Here is a 20947-nt window from a genome sequence, read left to right on the forward strand (position 1 = left end):
GCCTCGCTGAGATCCGTCACGGAATTCTGTGACATCCCTATTCATCATAAGGTTCCTCAGCTCCTCCTCGCTTTCAGCCATCAAAGTGGTATCATCTGCATATCGGAGATTGTTAATGTTTCTCCCAGCGATTTTAAATCCAGCCTTAGCTTCATCAAGCCCAGCATGTCGCATGATGTGTTCTGCGTACAGGTTGAATAGGTAGGGTGAGAGTATACAACCCTGCCATACTCCTTTCCCAATCTTAAACCAGTCCGTTGTTCCGTGGTCTATTCTTACCATTGCTACTTGTTCATTATACAGATTCCTCAGGCGGCAGACAAGATGACTTGGTAACCCCATACCACCAAGAACTTGCCACAATTTGTTATGATGCACACAGTCAAAGGCTTTAGAATAGTCAATAAAACAGAAATAGATGTTTTTCTGAAACTCCCTGGCTTTCTCCATTATCCAGCGGATATTGGCAATTTGGTCTCTAGTTCCTCTGCCTTTTCTAAACCCAGCTTGTACATCTGGCAATTCTCATTCCATGAATTGCTGGAGTCTACCTTGCAAGATCTTGAGCATTACCTTACTGGAATGTGAAATAAGTGCCACTGTTCGATAGTTTGAACATTCTTTGGTGCTACCCTTTTTTGGTATGGGGATACAAGTTGATTTTTTCCAATCTGTTGGCCATTCTTGTGTTTTCCAAATTTGCTGGCATATGGCATGTATCACCTTGACAGCATCATCTTGCAAGATTTTAAACAGTTCAGCTGGGATACCGTCATCTCCTGCTGCCTTGTTATTAGCAATGCTTCTTAAGGCCCATGCAACCTCACTCTTCAGGATGTCTGGCTCTAGCTCACTGACCACACCATCAAATCTATCCCCCATATTATTATCCTTCCTATACAGATCTTCCATATATTTTTGCCACTTTTTCTTGATCTCTTCTGCTTCTGTTAGGTCCTTGCCATCTTTGTTTTTGATCATACCCATTTTTGCCAGGAATTTACCTCCGATGTTTCTAATTTTTTGGAAAAGGTCTCTTGTCCTTCCTATTCTATTATCTTCTTCCGCTTCCGCGCACTGATTGTTTAAAAATAATGTTGTTGTTCAGTCGTTCAGTCGTGTCTGACTCTTCATGACCCCATGGACCATAGCACACAAGGCCTTCCTGTCCTGCGCTCTCTCCTGGAGCATGCTCAAGTCCATATTCATTGCATCAGTGATGCTATCTAGCCATCTCATCCTCTGCCGTCCCCTTCTCTTTTTGCCTTCAGTCTTTCCCAGCATCAGGGTCTTTTCCAGAGAGATTTCTCTTCACATTAGGTGGCCAAAATATTTGAGCTTCAGCTTCAGTATCTGTCCTTCCAATGAGCAGTCAGGGTTGATTTCCTTTAGGATGGACTGATTTGACCTCCTTGCAGTCCAGGGGACTCGTAAGAGTCTTCTCCAGCACCACAGTTCGAAAGCATCCATTCTTCGGCGCTAAGCCTTCCTTATAGTCCAGCTCTCACAGCCATACATTACTACTGGGAAAACCATAGCTTTGATTAGAAGGACCTTTGTTGGCCATGTGATGTCTCTGCTTCTTACTATGCTGTCTAGGTTTGCCATAGCTTTCCTCCCAAGGAGCAAGCATCTTTTAATTTCATGGCTACAGTCACCGTCTGCGGTGATCTTGGAGCCCAAGACAATAAAATCTGTCACTGCTTCCATTTTTTCCCCTTCTATATGCCAGGAAGGGATGGGGCCAGATGCCATGATCTTAGTTTTTTTAATGTTGAGTTTCAAACCAGCTTTTGCACTCTCCTCTTTCACTCTCAACAAGAGGCTCTTTAGATCCTCTTCACTATCTGCCATTAGGGTGGTATCATCTGCGTATCTGAGGTAGTTGATAATTCTCCCGGCAATCTTAATTCCGACCTGTGATTCATCCAACCCGGCGTTTCTCATGATGTACTCTGCGTATAAGTTAAATAAGCAGGGTGACAATATGCAGCCTTGTCGTACTCCTTTCCCAATTTTGAACCAATTGGTTGTTCCATGTCCGGTTCTTACTGTTGCTTCTTGACCCTCGTACAGGTTTCTCAGGAGACAGGCAAGGTGGTCTGGTACTCCCATCTCTTTCAGAATTTGCCACAGTTTGTTGTGATACACACAATCAAAGGCTTTAGCATAGTCAATGAAGCAGAAATAGACGTTTTTCTGGAATTCTCTTGCTTTGTCCATGATCCAGCTCAAGTTCAGTGAGCGCACTATCATGGCTATCAGGGACATTCAGATCTTTCCTGTATAGTTCTTCTGTGTATTCTTTCCACCTCTTCTGAATCTCATCTGCTTCTGTTAGGTCCCTGCCTTCTTTGTCCTTTATCATGCCCGTCTTTGTACAAAACGTTCCCTTGAGATCTCCGATTTTCTTGAAAAGATCTCTAGTCTTTCCCATTCTGTTGTTTTCCTTGATTTCTTTGCATTGTTCATTTAAGAAGGCCTTCTTGTCTCTCCTTGCTATTCTCTGGAACTCTGCATTCAGTTGGATATATCTTCCCCTTTCTCCCTTGCTTTTCACTTCCCTTCTTTCCTCAGCTACTTGTAAAGCCTCCTCAGACAGCCACTTTGCTTTCTTGCATTGCTTTTTCTTTGGGATGGATTGAGTTGCTACCTCCTGAACAATGTGACGGACCTCCGTCCATAGTTCCTCAGGCACTCTGTCTATCAGGTCTAATCCCTGAAATCTATTCCTCACCTCCACTGTATATTCATAAGGGATATGATTTAGGTCATACCTGAATGGTTTAGTGGTTTTCCTTAACGTTCTTCAATTTAAGCCGAAATTTTGCAAGAAGCAGCTCATGATCTGAGCCACAGTCAGCTCCAGGTCTTGTTTTTACTGACTGTATAGAGCTTCTCCATCTTTGGCTGCAAAGGACATAATCAATCTGATTTCGATATTGACCATCTGGTGATGTCCATGTGTAGAGTCGCCTCTTGTGCTGTTGGAAAAGAGTGTTTGCTATAATCAGCGTGTTCTCTTGGCAAAACTCTATTAGCCTTTGTCCTGCTTCATTTTGTACACCAAGGCCATGCTTGCCTGTTATCCCGGTGATTTCTTGACTTCCTACTTTAGCATTCCAATCCCCTATGATGAAAAGGACATCTTTTTTTGGTGTTAGTTCTAGAAGGTGTTGTAGGTCTTCATAGAAGCGATCAACCTCAGCATCTTCAGCCTCAGTGGTTGGGGCATAGACTTGAATTATTGTGATGTTGAATGGTTTGCCTTGGATTCGTACTGAGATCATTCTCTCATTTTTGAGGTTGTACCCCAGTACTGCTTTTCCCACCCTTTTGTTGACTATGAGTGCTACTCCATTTCTTCTACGGGATTCTTGCCCCCAGTAGTAGATACGATGGTCACCTGAATTAAATTCGCCCATGCTTGTCCATTTTAGTTTGCTGATGCCCAAGATGTCGATGTTCAATCGTGCCATCTCATGTTTGACCACCTCCATCTTACCTTGATTCATTGACCTTACATTCCAGGTTCCTAAACAATATTGTTCTTTACAGCATCGGATTTTCTTTTCACCACCAGACATATCCACAGCTGAGTGTCCTTTCGGCTTTGGCCCAGCCGCTTCACTCTTTCTGGCACTACTTGGAAATTCCCTCTGCTCTTCCCCAGTAGTATATTGGACACCTTCCGACCTGAGGGGCTCATCTTCCGGCGTCATCTCTTTTAGCCTTGTGATATGTTCCATGGGGTTTTCTTGGCAAGAATACTGGAGTGGGTTGCCATTTCCTTCTCCAGTGGACCACATTTTGTCAGAACTCTCTGCCATGACCTGTCCGTCTTGGGTGGCCCTGCACGGCATAGCTTATGGCTTCACTGAGTTACGCAAGCCCCTTCACCACAACAAGGCAGTGATCCATGAAGGGGAAAAAAAAAAAAAAAATAAAAGCACTGTAATAATCAGATATTATTAATCCTAGGGGCAGAACTAGGAACTAGTGCTGCTGGTAAGATTTATTGGCCCAAAATATATGTGAGTAGATGTCTACTTCAGAAGTATCCTACAGATCTTGCTGAGAATTTCCCTTGTGAAATTCTGCATCTGAGGAAAATCTTCAAGTCTATTTTTAGAAATATGAAGTGCCTTATTACATAAGATTTACAAAAAGACTAAAAAAAACCCAAGTGCAACTAATTTTCAGTGAAATGCAGAGTCCTATGGATTTTTATTTGATTTTTGTTTTATTTTTAAATTGCACACAGTTAGTGACTGTGGTAGAAGCTGAAAGAAATTCCAGTGCTAGCACTCTTCGAAAAGTGTAGGCATTCTACTCTGGGCCAATAATGATTAAGGGTGTAATACTATCAATAGCACCCTTGCTGCTCTGAAGCCCGGAGGCTTCCGAGATTCCTATGCCCTGCCAAGGTGAAACCTTCCCATCCTCCGATCTCTTTTTTTTCAGCCTGTCTAGCAAAGCCATTTTGAAGGGGGAGGGAAGCAGGCTGGAGGAGGCTCTGGATAAATTGTATCCTGGCCTTTCCAGTCTCCTCCCCTCCCCGCCCACCAGAATGCCCACTTTTCCACCTCCCCAAGGTTGAGTTTACACCCTCAAGGAGGCAGCCAGTGCAGTTCTCTCTGTGTCAGCTTCGATGGGGAGGGGCCTCCAACTCCTCTTTTTGAGGTTGGGGGGAATCTAAACTATCCTGGCCCAGGGACCATAGGATTATTCTCTCCTCCACCTAGCTATTTTGTCTATTGAGTGTGAGCTTGCAATAGAAATTGACTTTGGGGAGATAATTATTGACTTTTGCAATGAAAAAGGCCAGCTTTAAAGTGAACTGGGATGCTTCCAGATGGAGGACTTCTAGCACTACCAATCAAAAGGCATTGTGCTGCCATCCCATCTTTTCTTCCTTAGAGCATAATGCTATGGGATTGGTACTCTACACATGGAAGGCTCCAAGACTGGAACCCTCCATCTATCCTAAGCCCTGGCAGGCAGCCAGGAGGAACGACAGAGGAATTTTCACCACCCTTTCCTGCTTTTTGGCATATTTAGCTAGATGGGCCTCTGAGCCTGTGTAGCTAGCTTACCTCTCGGTGGGCAGGGACAGGAAGGAGAGGCTTGTGCATCCAATGGACCCACAGCCTCCCTTTCCTGCCCACCATCATACCTCCTTTAACCCCCCCCCCCATCCACAGAAATCCCTGCTCGGATTTCCCTCCCCTGTTCCAGGTTGTAGCTGGTCTCTGCACCATCCTGTGGTGCCTAGGTTGGCCTTCCAGGGTCTGTATGATTGCTCTAATAATGTATTTTCTGTAGTAGGAAAAAGATGGAAGAAATGGTGGGAAAACACAGGAGGGTTATGAATAGAAGATGACATCATGTATAAAATTCCATGAATGAAACAGGGAGATAGTGCAATAAAAGCCTCCTCTATAATCACAATTGGTGCATTTATAAAATGTTTGCAGCCACATTAGAATTTTTAAAAATCAAAAAACATTGACAGAACAATGCCTTTCTTAAGACCAACAAAACTGTCAGCAAGCTTTGAAGGCTTCTCCTTCAGGATGGATGTTACGTAAAGAAAAAACAGCAACCCCCCCCCCCGCCGCCGCCACCCCCCACCACCCATGTTCCCCAGCAACTGGTGTACATAGGAATGCTGCCTCTGATACTGGAGGTAGCATATAGCCATCAGGACTAGTAGCCTTTTTGATAAATTGATAGCCTTCTCTTCCGTGAATTTGTCTAATCCCCTTTTAAAGCCATCCAAATTGGTGGCCATCACTATATCTTCTGGTAGCAAATGAAATTCCATAGTTTTAAATATGCACTGTATGAAGAAGTACTTCCTTTTATCTGTCCTGAATCTCCTACCAGTCAGCTTCATGAGATGACCCCAAATTCTAGTATTATGATAGAGGGAGAAAAATATTACAGTATTATGAAAGAGGGAAAATATTTGTTCATCTTCTGAGGAATGGGTTCCTTCTAAGGGATCATTTCCCTCTTCCTCAGAATGACACCCTCCTTCGCCAAGACTCCCATTCTGCATGACAGCAGAGGAGCTGCCATCCAGGGATTGGGGCGCCACTATTAGGTCCCTGAAGGTCTTGTCCACCAACCTCTTGCTTCTCTTACCTTCTCCAGGTCAGCAACCTTGGCCTCAAAGGAACAAACTTGTCCCGTAAGAGCCAGGAGCTCATTACACCAAACATACACCCACGACTTCTGTCCAGCTGGCAGATAATCATACATGTGGCACTCAGTGCAATACACTGGATAGCTCTGACACCCCTGCTGGAATTCTACCTTCATAAATGATTTTTTAATTGTTATTATTGGGTTTATTAACTGGAAAACTGTTATTTACTAGGAGAAGGTGGGAATTTATTTATAGATTTATTTGTTTATAGTTTTGTATTTATGTTTATAGTTTGTTTATTTATGTTTATAGTTATTTACTATACTTACTAGGAGAAGGAGAGGAAGAGTCAACTGCCGTGGCCTTCTCATCCTGTTGCTAAACTCACACAGGTGCTTAACGCGCTTGTGTGCTGATGCTTTATCACTGGGCCTCCTTGTGCTCAGAGACCTGGTCTCCTTTGCAAGTCTGCCTCCTTATATAGCTCTAGCCAGCTTGCCCCAACTGCTCTTGCAGCCAATCTGATTAGAGGGCCTTGTTTAAAAAAGCAAGGGAGGGTGGGGCTCAACGACTGGGCTCCACTAGATTCCAGAGAGTGGAAATCTAGGTCATTTGAGCTCCCTGGGAATGGAGGTCTTCTATTCAGGGGAGAGGACAATAGTCAGTGGGTCATTGGAGGGGACAATAGACAATGGTAGGTGGCTTAGGAAGGGATGTGGTTTGCAAGGAGCTGAGTTCCTTTTAGTGTGTGTTTTTAAACTAAATGGAAAGCTGAACTCTTGGGATGAGTGTTTCTGAACTTTAGTTTATGGGCTGCTCTATACGACTTAAAATCTTGTAAGTATTGTAAGACTGAAGCTCACTTACACTTTTTTTGTTTATAAGCGGACTCTTCCACTAGCTAGGCCTGCAGAGCGACCCTTGTCAATGTAGAGCTATGTATTTGCTTTTATTGCCCCTTTCCAAACTTGGGTTTAGTTTAAGTATGTGTTTGAGGATCTCTTCAATAACCACACAAGAAACTGTTAGAGCAGGGCTGTAAGTTCCTACTGGATTTCCCCCTTGGGATTTAGCTTCCCAAGGATTTAGCTGTAAGTTTGTACAGGGTGGCCCTTCTGCGATTTAGCTCTCTTTGCTGAGCCCTTGATTTGGCTTCAGCTGATGATTTATGAGTTTAAACAATTTTAAATGATTACCGGAGATAATTTAATAAATAAATACACAGATAACACTTACCTTCTCTTTGCATAGGTGTGTAACTCATTCATATGCTATAGAAAGCATAATTTTAGAATTAAAATAGAAACTATTATTTCATGACTCACAAAATACTATGGATTAGTCAGCATGGCTGGGCACCTGCTGAGAGCCCACACCCAAGTAATGGTAGACTGACAAGAGCCTCTGGGCTGGGTCCTCCTCTTCACCATTGCAACCTGACTCTCACTCTGGCCTAGACAATACTAGTGGTGAGAAGAAGGAGCAGAAGATGCCACTGCCTACTTGCTCACTGGTTCTCTGCTGGAATTAATTTCAGTTTGGTTTTGACCAGAATTTACCCAATTTGCACTTCCCAGAACTGAATGCAGACCTAAACACAATCTGCAGTCAAAGCCTGCAATGTGATTTGCAGAATAAACACAAGAAGTGTTCAATAAATGTGTACATTTGAAAAACGTGCATGAAAAAACATGCACACAAGCACACTTTCATTGGTGGAAGAAAAATGTGTACATTTCAAAAATACATACAACTGATGCATATATTTGGGGGAAACGAGCACAAAAAATGAGTATTTTGCCATTACACTCATATCCTGCAAACATCTGTGTGAAAAGAAAAAGACAAAGCTCACAATCTGATATGGGCATGAGTTGGAACGAGCTTCAAGGTGGTATTTGGAGAACCTTGATGAGCTTGGGTTTTGCAGATTCACACATAGGGATGTACGAAAGTTCCGCCACAGATCTCGGGGAGGCCGAATGCCAGCGCATTTGGTCCCCCAAAATCGGTGGCGAAACAGCCCCCTGCCCCCCCGTGACAGGACTTACCTGGGGCGGATCTTCCTGTGGCGGCGGCTCCAGCGGCGCTTCGGCAGCGGTGGCTGCAGCGGCCGGTCTTCAAACCGGCTGCCGCCACCGCCATTTCCAAGTTAAAAAAAAAAAGTGATAGGCTACGTAAAGATTTACGTAGCTATCATGGCTGATGAAAAAACAAAACAAGATAGGCACCCATGGGCGCCGCCATTTGTGTTCCTTATTTTGGCACATCTTAGTCTACGTAAACATTTATGTAGACTATGGCGAAAATAAGGGGAACGCAAATAGCGCGTTTGTTTGTTTTGTTATGCACGTTTGTTTTGTTTTTTAATCAGCCGTGATAGGCTACGTAAACATTTATGTAGCCTATCACGGCTGACTGCAGGGATGCAAACGGCGGCAGCTACAGCCGCCAGCCGGTGGCTCCGCAGAATCTCTGCCAGCAGGCCAGATTCGGGGGGGGGGGAGGGACAGAGTGCCTCCCCCCCGGCCAGAATCTCGGGGGGAGGGATGGAGTGCCTCCCCCCCCAGCATCAGCATAATCCGCGAACAGGTAAGTGACTTTCGTACATCCCTATTCACACATGCCTAGTCTCCACATCTTATATCAATGGTCTTTACAAACAGCATGACTCCTAAATACCTTTCACAAGAAGCAGTGCAGCCACTCCCTATGTACACTTTCGCAGAAGCAAATGCCACAAAATTCAGTGGAGCCTAATCACAAGTCAGTGGGCATTTCTACTTGAGGCTTTTAGTTTTATCCCACACCTTTACTAGAGTCTTGTGCTTCCAGATTCTTTGTGGGATTAAGACCTGCTCCTTTACACATGTTTTTCTCCTGGGGATTTTCTTTGCTTTTCTATATGTTTCATTATACAGCCACTAGATGACACTGTGGTTTAGCAGAATTGCACAATTAGATAGAGAGTTTAATTATGCCATTCAGGATATACAAGACTTTTTCCCCCAGTGGCGGCTGGTGACTCCAGTTCTAAAGGGGCTGTGATTCCATATAAGGTTTTAGTTACCACCAGCCAAAACTCTAACATTGCTATCCAAGGGTCTGAACCCAGTTTGGGGATGTGGTTCAGCACCTTGGATAGGACTGTTATAGATTTGGCTGGTGGTAACTAAAACCCTGAATGGAATCACACCCCTCCAGAAGTGGAGTCACCAGCCGCCACTGCTTTCCCAGTTAAGGAAAGAAAACATGGTAATAGCTGCAAAGAATGGGAGAGGCTCTGGAGGAGGAGGATGTTGTATAAAGGACCCACAAACTACTGTTAGTGAGCAATCACGAGTGCACAATAAAAACCTTGTGTAGAAGGGCTCAGTGTGTATAGGACTGTGGTTTCGGTATCGATTTATATTGCTGTACCAAAAGCAACAGTGAAAGGAAAAGAGTTAGAAGTAGAACTCAGAATAGCACTTATCTTTGTGCTTTCATCACCTGTTCCTCCTCCCAATATGTGTTTAAAACGAAAAAGAAAAAGACAATAAATCTAGGCCTCTTTTAGAGCCAGTCAAGCTATTGCAACTTCTATTGCAATATCTTCTCAGTGAAGGGGAACTGCTGGGTTTTTAGTGACTGGAAGTACTTGTCCTGGAGTACCTTAGATAGGACGATGGCCAATCAGAATTATAGCTGAAGGAACTGGCCATGGGCCTGCCTAGAATGTCTCTCTTAAGGTGTTGTAGAGCGTGGCTAATATGAAGAATGCAGCAGAACATGAATGAGTTGGCTCCTTGGCAGGGATCAGGAATACAAAGCATCGCCAGGCCTGGTGATGTAGCTTTCAGGTCCATAGAAAGGTATTTTGTTCATTTCATGACTCATCTCATGTGTTGGGTCCAATGAAGCGGAAACAGTTTGTCTCACTGCAGATGGCAAAGAGATGTACTACTGCAGAAAAAAAGACATTCACGCACAGAGTGTTTTTTTGTTTAAACACACACACGTCTTCTTGTGTTCCCTTCTTTTTCCTCAGCTCCGAATCTGAAATGGCTATTTCATAGCAAAGTCCACTTTTTGAAATAAAATATGTATTAAATATATAGGGCACATTATATCCCTCCCCACTACCACCAACCTGTATAAAACATGAATCAAACAAATGGAAGTTTCCCACAACGGATCTGCTCCCATTCCTTTTCAGCTCATAAAAATGTTTATTTCTGCTTTGGAGCAGAGAACTGGTGTCTTGGAAGTCTCAAACTTTCACAGAAATCTTAGCATTATTTTTGATGGCTAATGAAGAAGAATTGCCTAGAAGTTCTATCTTCATGTGGCTGCCTACCTATACCTCTGTTTCAGCATTTTATTACGAAACCAGAAGCACAGGAACCAGTACTTGTAGGTAAAAGTGTGTGGAGATATTCTCTATTAGCACTTGTGTGGTGTAAGTATGCTTATAAGAATACAAGAAGAGCCCTGCTGGATCAGACCAAGGGTCCTTCTAGTCCAGCATTCTGTTCACACAGTGGCCAACCCGCTGTGGGAAGCCCACAAGCAGGACATGAATGCAACAATGCCCTCTCCCCCATGTTCCCCAGCAACTGGTGTACATACGCATACCGCCTCCGGTACTGGAGGTAATAGTCAAGCTTCGTGGTCTCCATTTCTAAAAAAAATTAAATGATGATCCCAAAATGCGTGTGTTTTTGTATGTGTGAAAATGCGCATTTTTGCGAATGCACATACTGTCATGTGTGAAATACGCATTTTTGCAAAGGCACACATTAGTGTATACGAAAATGCACATTTTCATAAAATACTGATTTTGCACATTCACGACTATGCGCATTCACAAAATGCACATTTTCACGTGTGCGCGAATTTGCACATTTTTGCGATCACCATTTTATTTCTCTGAAAATGGCAACCGTGAAGCTTGACAAGGCTGTCGGGGTGAGTGCAAGCCATTTGCTGAATGCAGGCGGGGGAGAGCAGGGGCAGGGGCTCCACAAGCAGAGCTCAGGGGTGCACACAGGAGCAGGTCCACCAGATTCCCGGACTGAATTGGGCACCCGTACCATCCGTAACTGAAATAAGTGACCAGGGGTTGGGGGGGCAAGGTGCTAGAGCAAACAGATCACCCATGGAGGTCCTTTCTGGCAGATATATTCTGTGGTTTACCTCTGACCTTACCTAATTTGGTGACTTCAACAATACAGAAAATGGCTCTTTCGTATTTAAAATATCTTTAAGAGATAATTAGTGACTGATAATTTCTGACCTTCGTCTCTTCTCCTTTGCCTTTTCTCATCAGCCTTAATGAGCCTTCCATTCAATGGGTCTTTGTATTTCATACTAAACTTTAGATAAGTCTGACATCTACCACTTTGAATGGCATTGCTCCTCCCATTGTGGCTCAAAATGCGGGCACTAATTATTAGTACACAGATGACAATGATGTGAGCCAGTGTGTCTCTCCTGCAGACCCTCCAACTATCACGGAATCCAAGAGCAATGAATCTGCTACAGGACGACCAGTTTCACTTAAGTGTGCAGCCTCTGCTGTGCCTACGCCTGATTTTGAGTGGTACAGAGATGACACTAGGTAACTATTGCTATTTATCTTCTTCCTTCTGTTGTCTCTTGTGTCTAGTACAAAGCAGCACTTGTTTTCTCTACAATTGATGTTATCCAACTCATGTCAAAAAACACTTGTATTCTCAACCCTTCCATCACTCACCATTTTCTCCATCCACCTCCCACCTACCAGTTGCTTGCCCATGTTCCAGGCCTGCATTTGCAATGAACACAGGTATGGTATCTGTATGTTGTCAGTTGAACCTTGAATTCAGGCTCCACACAGGTCTTGATAATGCAACAGGTTCATTAACAGGGTTCTATACAGCTCCCTGGTAGGGCTCTTAATACAGGCCTGCAGCACGGTTTTTGCTAGACTAAGGGAAGAAAGGGAGGAGGGAGTCTTGAATCTGGGTTGTGCTCAAGGGGACAGTGCACAGTTAATTTGCTATGCCTGGATACAACACAGAACACAATGATGGGGCAGGGGCACTTGGAAGGGAAAAGAGGTAGTTAAGGACTGTTCACCTGCCACTGGTCTTCTGGAAACAGCAGACTCCCAATACCACTTTGCAACAAAAAAGAATGAAAAAGCAGCTTGGAAAACACATGGACTTGGAAGACACATGGTGGAGGGCAAAGTGTACATCACCAGAAGTCTCTCCAAAGTCAGAGGACCATGCTTTAATTTAAACACAAGTCCTATTGGCAGCCATCCCATCCAAATTGCTGCAAAGCACTGTCTGAATTAGTCAGCACTGTGGTTAAGCTGCTTGCCTTTATCTCAATTTTATTTCTTGCTTTCTTCCTCTTCTGTTTTTACCATCATCACAGCTTTTATAATCTTCATTCTAGTATTAATAACTCAATCATCAAAAAGCCTGCTGGTTTAAAAGACCAGATGATAAGGCTATCTCACCTTGGTCCAAACACCACAAAGCCAGGAAATCCAAAGCTAAGGCTGACGCCTTATCTGACGTACCCTGTGATCAGTCATGATTTTGTGCAATGTCACAAATTGTGCTTGCTTACAGCTTCCCCCTCCATGCACCCACACTTTTCCTGGGTCTTTCAGTCCCAAATCCAGATTGGGAGGATGGAGTGCCTGGGACCAGAAAAGACACTCCATGTTGTCCTGGTCCTGTATTGTCTTATAAAGCATTTGAGTCTTCCTTGTCTGTGTACAGACACACAGAGGTCCCAGAAACTCAGTTAGCTGCTGCTGCTGCTGCTGCTTTTTCTCCACACAACAGTTATTCCCCTCCCCCCTCGCCGCCCTTGACATTTCAAGTGCTGCCTTATGAAATCTCAACGAGACTCATTGTACCACAATTATTTTTTTTTTAAAAAAAAAGTAAATTGAATTTTAAAAAAGAAATTCCACTCTACCAACTACAGTAGAAACGGAATAGGAAAACATATATGGCTTTGATATTTGGCCTCCAGGCTTTTGGCAAATCATGGGCACAAAAAGTTGCCAACACATGTTTTCAGTCAAAAACAGCGTGACTGAGTATTTATTTTTTTCTGTTAACTGCCCTTTCTCCGCCAATCTTTAACCAATCCTCCTTAAATTTTTAGGTTATATAAAATAGTCCAGCACCTGCAATTTTTAGGATGATTGATTGGTGAAACCCTTTTGACTTTATTAAGGTTAGAATACCTCCCCCCCCCCTCAATTTTCATTTAACATGGCGGAATCCTTTTTTGACCAATCGCCTTATCTATTAGAGGCTCTACTGCCTCCAATAATATCTATTATTTGTGACGCGCCTAAACAACAAACAAACCAAGCACTGTACAAACACATAACAAGATAAACCCTGCCCAAGGGCCAACAATCTAACATAGAGAACAAAGTACCAAAAACAAAATTTAAAAAATACTTTGTATTTAAGAACTGCCTGAAAAAACCTATAACCTCCCTTGATTTCTCCCTACCTTTCTCATCCTATTTCCTATCTATCTCTAGTCCCTGTCTTACTCCATCTCCATCTAACTGCCAGTCTGCATTTAAATCTATAAATTTTCATTCTTTTGTCTTACCATGCAACAAGGACCTCAGTTGCTCCATATTGTTACTGCATTTACCTGTTACGCCTTTTGCTTTCCAGGATAAATAATGCCAATGGTTTGGAGATCAGGAGCACAGGGAGCCAGTCCTTCCTGACAGTGGCCAACGTCACTGAAGAACATTATGGCAACTACACCTGTGTGGCGACCAACAAACTGGGAATCACAAATGCTAGCCTATTTCTTTACAGTAAGTATGGAAGTGGGTAGACATTTTAGGCTTGGATCCTAAGATAAGATAATTTAAGGAAGTTCCTAGAAGGACATTTTCCAGCCCCATATAGTCACCTGCAAGAAACTCCCCACACACACCCAGAGCCTCTCCAGACAGTCAGCCCCCCACCAAACAATATGGGAAGGGGGCTATAGGGGGATCAAAACACCCAAATTGAGTGAGCCTTTACCTGATTCTGGGTGATTACGCCTTCCTCAGCAGTTCCTTGAGCCTCATCTCACATTCTTCAGGTGGGGCCCATGAAGGGGGGGTGCCGTTGGCTGTAAGGGGGAAGGAAATGAGAAACTTTCCTGCTGTGAGCTTAAGTTAACTTACCTTAGGCTTCAAACCAGAGTATTTGGTGCAATACAAGGCAGTGTTGCTGCAAGGCACCATTGCTAATCAAGACAAAGGCATATTCATACTTACCACCCAAACTAAGTATTAACAAGGCCCCCTGGTCTGCCCATGGTCTTCAGAGAAGATGGGAAAATCTCCATGCTTGTCCTCAACCATTTCAATAGAATATTCATATCAGAAGGTTCTGTGGCCAGCACAATAAAAAGGCTGGTGTGACAGGGGTTGGCAACTGGAGGAAAGAAGGAGGAGCTGGTGAAGACAGGAAAGACAAAAGGGGACATTAGAGGGAACTAAAGTCATATGAAAAAGCTTGCAAGGATTTGAAAGGATATCACTGTTTTCAGAGACTGTGAGAAGAGATGATATAAGGCAAATGTAAAAATGAGCAAGCCGTATGGTAGCTACAGCTGCATGCATTTTTCTAGACACAATTGCTAAGTGTTGGATATTCATAATGTTTGAAGTGGCCTTGAGTCTAACTTTCCATCACTCCAACACACAAACTGTTAAAATGAAATTGCATTTGCATTATATAAAACAGCATCAAATAGTCTTAAATCTGAGCCTTAAACACTCATGTGTGGAAAGGGATGTGAGAGTATAAGAGATCAAGCTGAAAGGCAAATTTTGCCTTGAGGTAAAGATTCATATTTTCCAACTTTTTAAAAATAAAATAATTGGGCTGAGAAATCAGATGGACTTTTATTTTATTTTATTTTTTGCATTTGCTGGATCTATTTTTCTACTTCTCTTTGTTGTTGTTGTTCAGTCATTCAGTCGTGTCCGACTCTTCATGACCCCATGGACCACAGCACGCCAGGCCTTCCTGTCCTGCGCACTCTCCCGGAGCGTGCTCAAGTTCATATTCATTGCATCAGTGATGCTATCTAGCCATCTCATCCTCTGCCGTCCCCTTCTCCTTTTGCCTTCAGTCTTTCCCAGCATCAGGGTCTTTTCCAGAGAGTTTTCTCTTCGCATTAGGTGGCCAAAATATTTGAGCTTCAGCTTCAGTATCTGTCCTTCCAAGGAGCACTCAGGGTTGATTTCCTTTAGGGTGGACTGATTTGACCTCCTTGCAGTCCAGGGGACTCGTAAGAGTCTTCTCCAGCACCACAGTTCGAAAGCATCAATTCTTCGGCGCTCAGCCTTCCTTATAGTCCAGCTCTCACAGCCATACATTACTACTGGGAAAACCATAGCTTTGATTAGATGGACCTTTGTTGGCAAGGTGATGTCTCTGCTTCTTACTATGCTGTCTAGGTTTGCCATAGCTTTCCTCCCAAGGAACAAGCGTCTTTTAATTTCATGGCTACAGTCACCGTCTGCGGTGATCTTGGAGCCCAAGAAAGTAAAATCTGTCACTGCTTCCATTTCTTCCCCTTCTATATGCCAGGAAGTGATAGGGCCAGATGCCATGATCTTAGTTTTTTTAATGTTGAGTTTCAAACCAGCTTTTGCACTCTCCTCTTTCACCCTCAACAAGAGGCTCTTTAGATCCTCTTCGCTTTCTGCCATTAGGGTGGTATCATCTGCATATCGGAGGTTGTTGATACTTCTCCCAGCAATCTTAATTCCGACCTCTTATTCATCCAATCCGGCATTTCTCATGATGTACTCTGCATATAAGTTAAATAAGCAGGGTGAGAATATGCAGCCTTGTCGTACTCCTTTTTCAATTTTGAACCACTCGGTTGTTCCATGTCTGGTCCTTACTGTTGCTTCTTGACCCTCGTAATTTTCGCTAAATTTGATTAAAAGAAAAAAAAGGAATCAACATGATTTCCTAAGTAAAGAGGAACTTGTCTCATACTCCTTTCTAGGAACCCGATCAGATCTTCAGATTGGACCTGAAATATATAAGGTTTACTTCAGTTTACAGTTTCCCTTGGACATTATATATGGGGCATGGGTTATTTCTTTTTCTATCAGAAGGTTCTTTATTAGGTCTTTATGGAATTGGAAAAAAATCCCTCAGGGCAAACTCAGTTAAGACTTAAGAAAAATAATTTGAATGAGTCCACCATCATCTATCACCTCTGATGATCTGAGCAAGTGAATGACGGCAAGTAAAAAAATATAAACTTGTAAATGGCTCGGAGATGGATGAAAGTTGTTGATACCTTTATTACAGATGGTTAACTGGGGTATGATGCATGAGTGGGCCAAACCCAAGGTTATATAGCACTCATTCCCAACTTGGTGTTCTTCAGATGTGTTGGACTAGTCTACAACTTGAGTCATTCTTAGCCAGCATGGCCCATGCAATCTAGTACATCTGGTTGGGGATGGCTATACCAGATAGCCCGGGAATAAATAAAAAAAAATTCATGGTGATCTCTCTCTCTCTCTCTCTCTCTCTCTCTCTCTGTGTGTGTGTGTGTGTGTGTGTGTGGTTTTATTATCTAGAGTTGTTGTTGTTCAGTCATTCAGTCGTGTCCTTCCCCAACCTGGTGCCTTCCAGATTTGTTGGATTACAACTCCTTCATCCCCATCCAGTTAGTAAGATACATGGACATGATAGCATGAACATTTTTTGGTTTATTTTCTGTATGTTTCCTGTACACAAGTTCTTCTCACCACTCCACTGACCACACTATTCATTTAGGGGAACTGTAAGAGTGACTTGGGGTGATATGGGCAGCTCTTGAGCAAGAATTTGAAAGGAAAGCAGGCTTGAATGTAGTGCACCGCAGCCCTAGGACCAGAGGTACAATGAAGGCCTGTGAACTACTGCCATTCACTGTGAGGTGCCTCAGCATCAAAGTTAGTAAAGGCTGAGCAGCTTAGATATTATGCTGGTGCCAAGGGAGCAGGAAGCCAATTGCCCTGGGCTTCCTATAACTCTGAATTACTGTAATGTCTGAAATAGATCTGTCACATCTCTGCTGTCAAGGGGCAATATCCAACTGGGTCATTCCATTAGCGCAAATGACATGGCAGTAGCGGAAACCAGGTTCTGAACTATGCGCAAGAGAAGAATCCAAGTAAAATTACGTTTGCGCAAGTGCAGTTGCACAAGTGCTGGTGCATTATGCTTGTGCAACCCATTGTGCAACTAGCTGCACATAACTCTTGTGCAACCAGTTGTGCATAATTCTTGTTCAACCCATTGTGTATTCTGCTTGTGAAAGCTATTGTTCAACCAGTGGCACAGATAGTTACACAACTGGTTGCATAACTGCTTGCACAACTGGTTGCACAAGGGCAATGGGCAACCACTTGCCCAACAGAAAGATTCAGCGGAGCTCCACTAGCGCTATTTGAGTTGTGGAATGACACCATTGGATGCTGCCGACTGATGTGCACAGGCTCCCAATGCAGGGACAACTTGCATATCTACCCACTGGGGGAATATGAAATATGGATGGGCAGATAAATTCAAAATGGAGTCGAAAGAGACAAGGAAGATATACCACATCATCCGCAGCCCTGCCGTCTTCCTTTTCCCCCAGTACAGCAGGGTTTCTCAAGTTTTCCCTCCCAACTCCAGCTGCCATAGGTGAGGGTCCTGGATTGGGCCCCTTGCTGGGAAATGAAGTGGCTTTGAATCTAGTGGGCCCAGAGCCAGCTTTCCCCCATCCCCAAAATGCACTTTACACTTGCTACCACCAGCAGGCAAACCACTGGTGGTGGCTTTCTGCCTGTGGAGCTTTCTGCAGGCATATTGTGAGCCTCCACCACTGATGGGATTCCACTCTGTGGGCAGAGGTGAACTTCTGCTAGACCCCAGCTACCTCCAGCTTAACATTGGGGTATCCTAATATCAGGGGATTGGAACTGCACTTTTAGATATTAAATATCTACTAACAGCAACAGGTAGCAAGGGATCCTTGTGATTCCTGTTCCCTTCACATCTGTTGAACATCTACCCTGAGGGAAGGAGGCAGGAAGAGGTTTTTGTTTTACTTAACTTCCAATTAACTGTGTATATGAAGTAAATCTTTGTTAAAATGAGTTGGACGTCCCCTGCAACGAAAGATGTACACTTCTCTCTAACTTTCAAATCAGACTGAAAAAACTTGAACAAATCTCCCACGTAGTCCATGGAGACTAGAGAAACTTAGTACTCCTGAGTTAAAGAAGTCTATAATTGGAAGCCCTGTAGTCTATAATTGGCTATCATTAAGCTTCAGAAAGAAGCAAAAAGAAGCACAAGCCAGTTTGAAATTCCCCTCCAAGGCTGCTTGGCCTCACATCCAGGAACAAACCTGAGCAAGAAATACAGCCCTCCCCTTTTGAGTGGTTTTCTTTTCTAGAATCAAAGGGATTGAATATCAGGGAAAGACTTTTTGTGCTTTTTAATAGAGAACAAATTTGTTCAAAGATATCCTCCCCTTTGAGTGTCAGATGGAATGTCAGTGCCAGAAGGTTCTATAGTGGTTGAAAAATGATGGAAGCTGAGATTGAAACTGCAGAATAGGGGCAAAGTGAAATGTTTGTGGTTTTGCCCATAGCAAGTAAGAGAGAAGGGGGGGGGAGAGAGAGAGAATGAGAGAGAGAGAGAGAGAGAGAGAGAGAGAGAGAGGGAGAGGGAGAGAGAAGGGATTTTTGGGACCGGCAAATTATTTGAAAATACAGCCTAGGAAGGGGAAAAAACAAGTGACTGATGATCCCAGATGTACCATGAAAAAGGCAAAGGTGGGCTCTAATAGGCAGCACCACCTAAAACCAAAGACACAAGGGGGACTGGACCCAAAGGAGATGGAAATATCTGTTCTCAGTGGAGATTTATAGCTGTCACTCTGACACTCTTTTAGGAACAGGAGGATTTATCCCAATGAAATGAAACAGAGCTAGGCAGGAGAGGAAAAAGAGATTGAAAATACAGCAACAGGAGTAATAGCAATCTGCAGGAGGAAGACAATGTACTAAAATTGATCAGAAAGACCGAAGTGCTAACTTCACTACAGAATATAGTGATCAGCACATCAGAGGTAGCTTCTCTAAATACAGCATGAAAGAAAGCATTTGCTTCAAACAGCTTCCTGTCTCCTTGAGAGACATTGACCGCCGATAGAAGCAGTAATAGATATAATTCTATGAATTGCTTGATGACGGCTAGTAGTACATTCACTTAGCACAATTGGGTTCTTCTTGTGACAACAATGGATTGAGATCTGGAAGGCACGGAAGAAAAATAGAGTGTTTTTATTCAATCACCAAACAGATTAAGCCAAAGCAACCATGCAGATGATTTGGGCAGTGGGTGGGGGGAGGGGAGGTAATCCTAGCCAGCATTAATTTGGTCACAACCCTTATGATGAATCACAAACAAAATGAGAGGGAAGATGGAGAGGAGTAGAACAGAAGCCCAGGAAAACAAGCTCCTCAAACTTCCTGGGGACAGACTGGAGTGTGTAGGTTTTTATGTCCAATACACTGGCACCCCTTTTCCCATTTTGAACTATGTTAATTATTGGCCAGTTAATCCTGAGGAGACCAATAGCCTCACAACAGGACTATGTAGACATTACAGCTGTGTAGAATGAGCAGACACAGAGCTAGAGCTACGTTCAACTCATCCTCCCACCTGCCCTGGATCTTTGTCCTCCTGCAGACATATGAACATGTGAAGCTGCATTATACTAGGTCAGCCCACTGGTCCATCCAGCCTAGTATTATTATCACTGCCTGGCAATGGCTGTCCAAGGTTTCAGGCAGGAATCTTTCCTAGCCCTACCTCTAGACCCCAGGGATCAAAGCTGGGACTTTCTGCATGCAAAACAGGCACCCTGCCACTGAGCTACCAAAGCTGAGTGGAGAATTTCTACAACCTTTGTGGGATTCATGCGAAGGCTGCAACACTTTTGTGTGCTACAGTTATTTACATTTTGATGAAGTGGCTGGATGGTCTTTCCATCAGTTTTAATTTGTCTTTTTTTTCTTTTTAAACTTGCAACGAAGGCAAACCACAGCCCTCAGTCAGTGCCTGGCTGCCACTTGCTTTTAAAATCTTTCAAGAAGGGTACTAGGAAATACACTACTACATGATGACATGGCATGGTTCCCAGTGACATTGAAGGGGGGGGGAAGTTGGCTGGCCCATGGGAGCAGCCATGTTTTTCTGGATAATGTTGCTGTGAACATCACTACATGATGTAGGGATGTTGGAGGAATCTGTCCAGGGGGTGCAGCTCACTGAGCTTCCATCAGCTTTGGGCCCCGGGCTTTGGCTTGTTTCTCCATGAGCGTCAAGTCAGGCCAGTTTGTGGATTTTCTGTTAATTTTTTAATTTGCATAAAAAGAAATTTGCACAAATTGTGGCCATAATTTGTGGAAATAGCAGCCACAGTTTGCACAGATTTCTTTTTACAGAATTAAAAAAAAAAAACCAGAAAAGTTCCTGGATTTCAAGGGAAACTGAAGAGCTCGACCCACAAATGCAAGCTGAGTCAGGTTCAGCAGGAGTCCAGCAAGCCCCCAAATGGTCAGATTTCACAGCAGTGGACATCCCTAGCATGATGATATAGCAGTTCTAAGTGCCTTTGTGAAAGAGATTTTAAATTGACTGAGTATAGCACCTTGCTCATGTTTAAGAGAAAAAGAAAAGAAGATAGAGGCTATCTGGCCAC

At 43.5% G+C, this 20947-nt stretch overlaps 1 protein-coding gene across 1 annotated transcript in view; it reads left to right on the forward strand.

The window, feature by feature from the left end:
• Nucleotides 1-20947, forward strand: part of LSAMP (limbic system associated membrane protein) — a 725808-nt gene that overhangs the window by 652019 nt on the left and 52842 nt on the right. The window contains exons 5-6 of the mRNA XM_084843046.1: nt 11636-11756; nt 13843-13991. Of these exons, the coding sequence (XP_084699172.1) occupies nt 11636-11756; nt 13843-13991 (270 nt within the window). The remainder of the gene's footprint in view (nt 1-11635; nt 11757-13842; nt 13992-20947) is intronic.

Source organism: Heloderma suspectum, chromosome 3 (genome assembly GCF_057233095.1).
Source record: "Heloderma suspectum isolate Gila_16-S chromosome 3, 16-S_ref, whole genome shotgun sequence".
NCBI lineage: Eukaryota > Metazoa > Chordata > Lepidosauria > Squamata > Helodermatidae > Heloderma > Heloderma suspectum.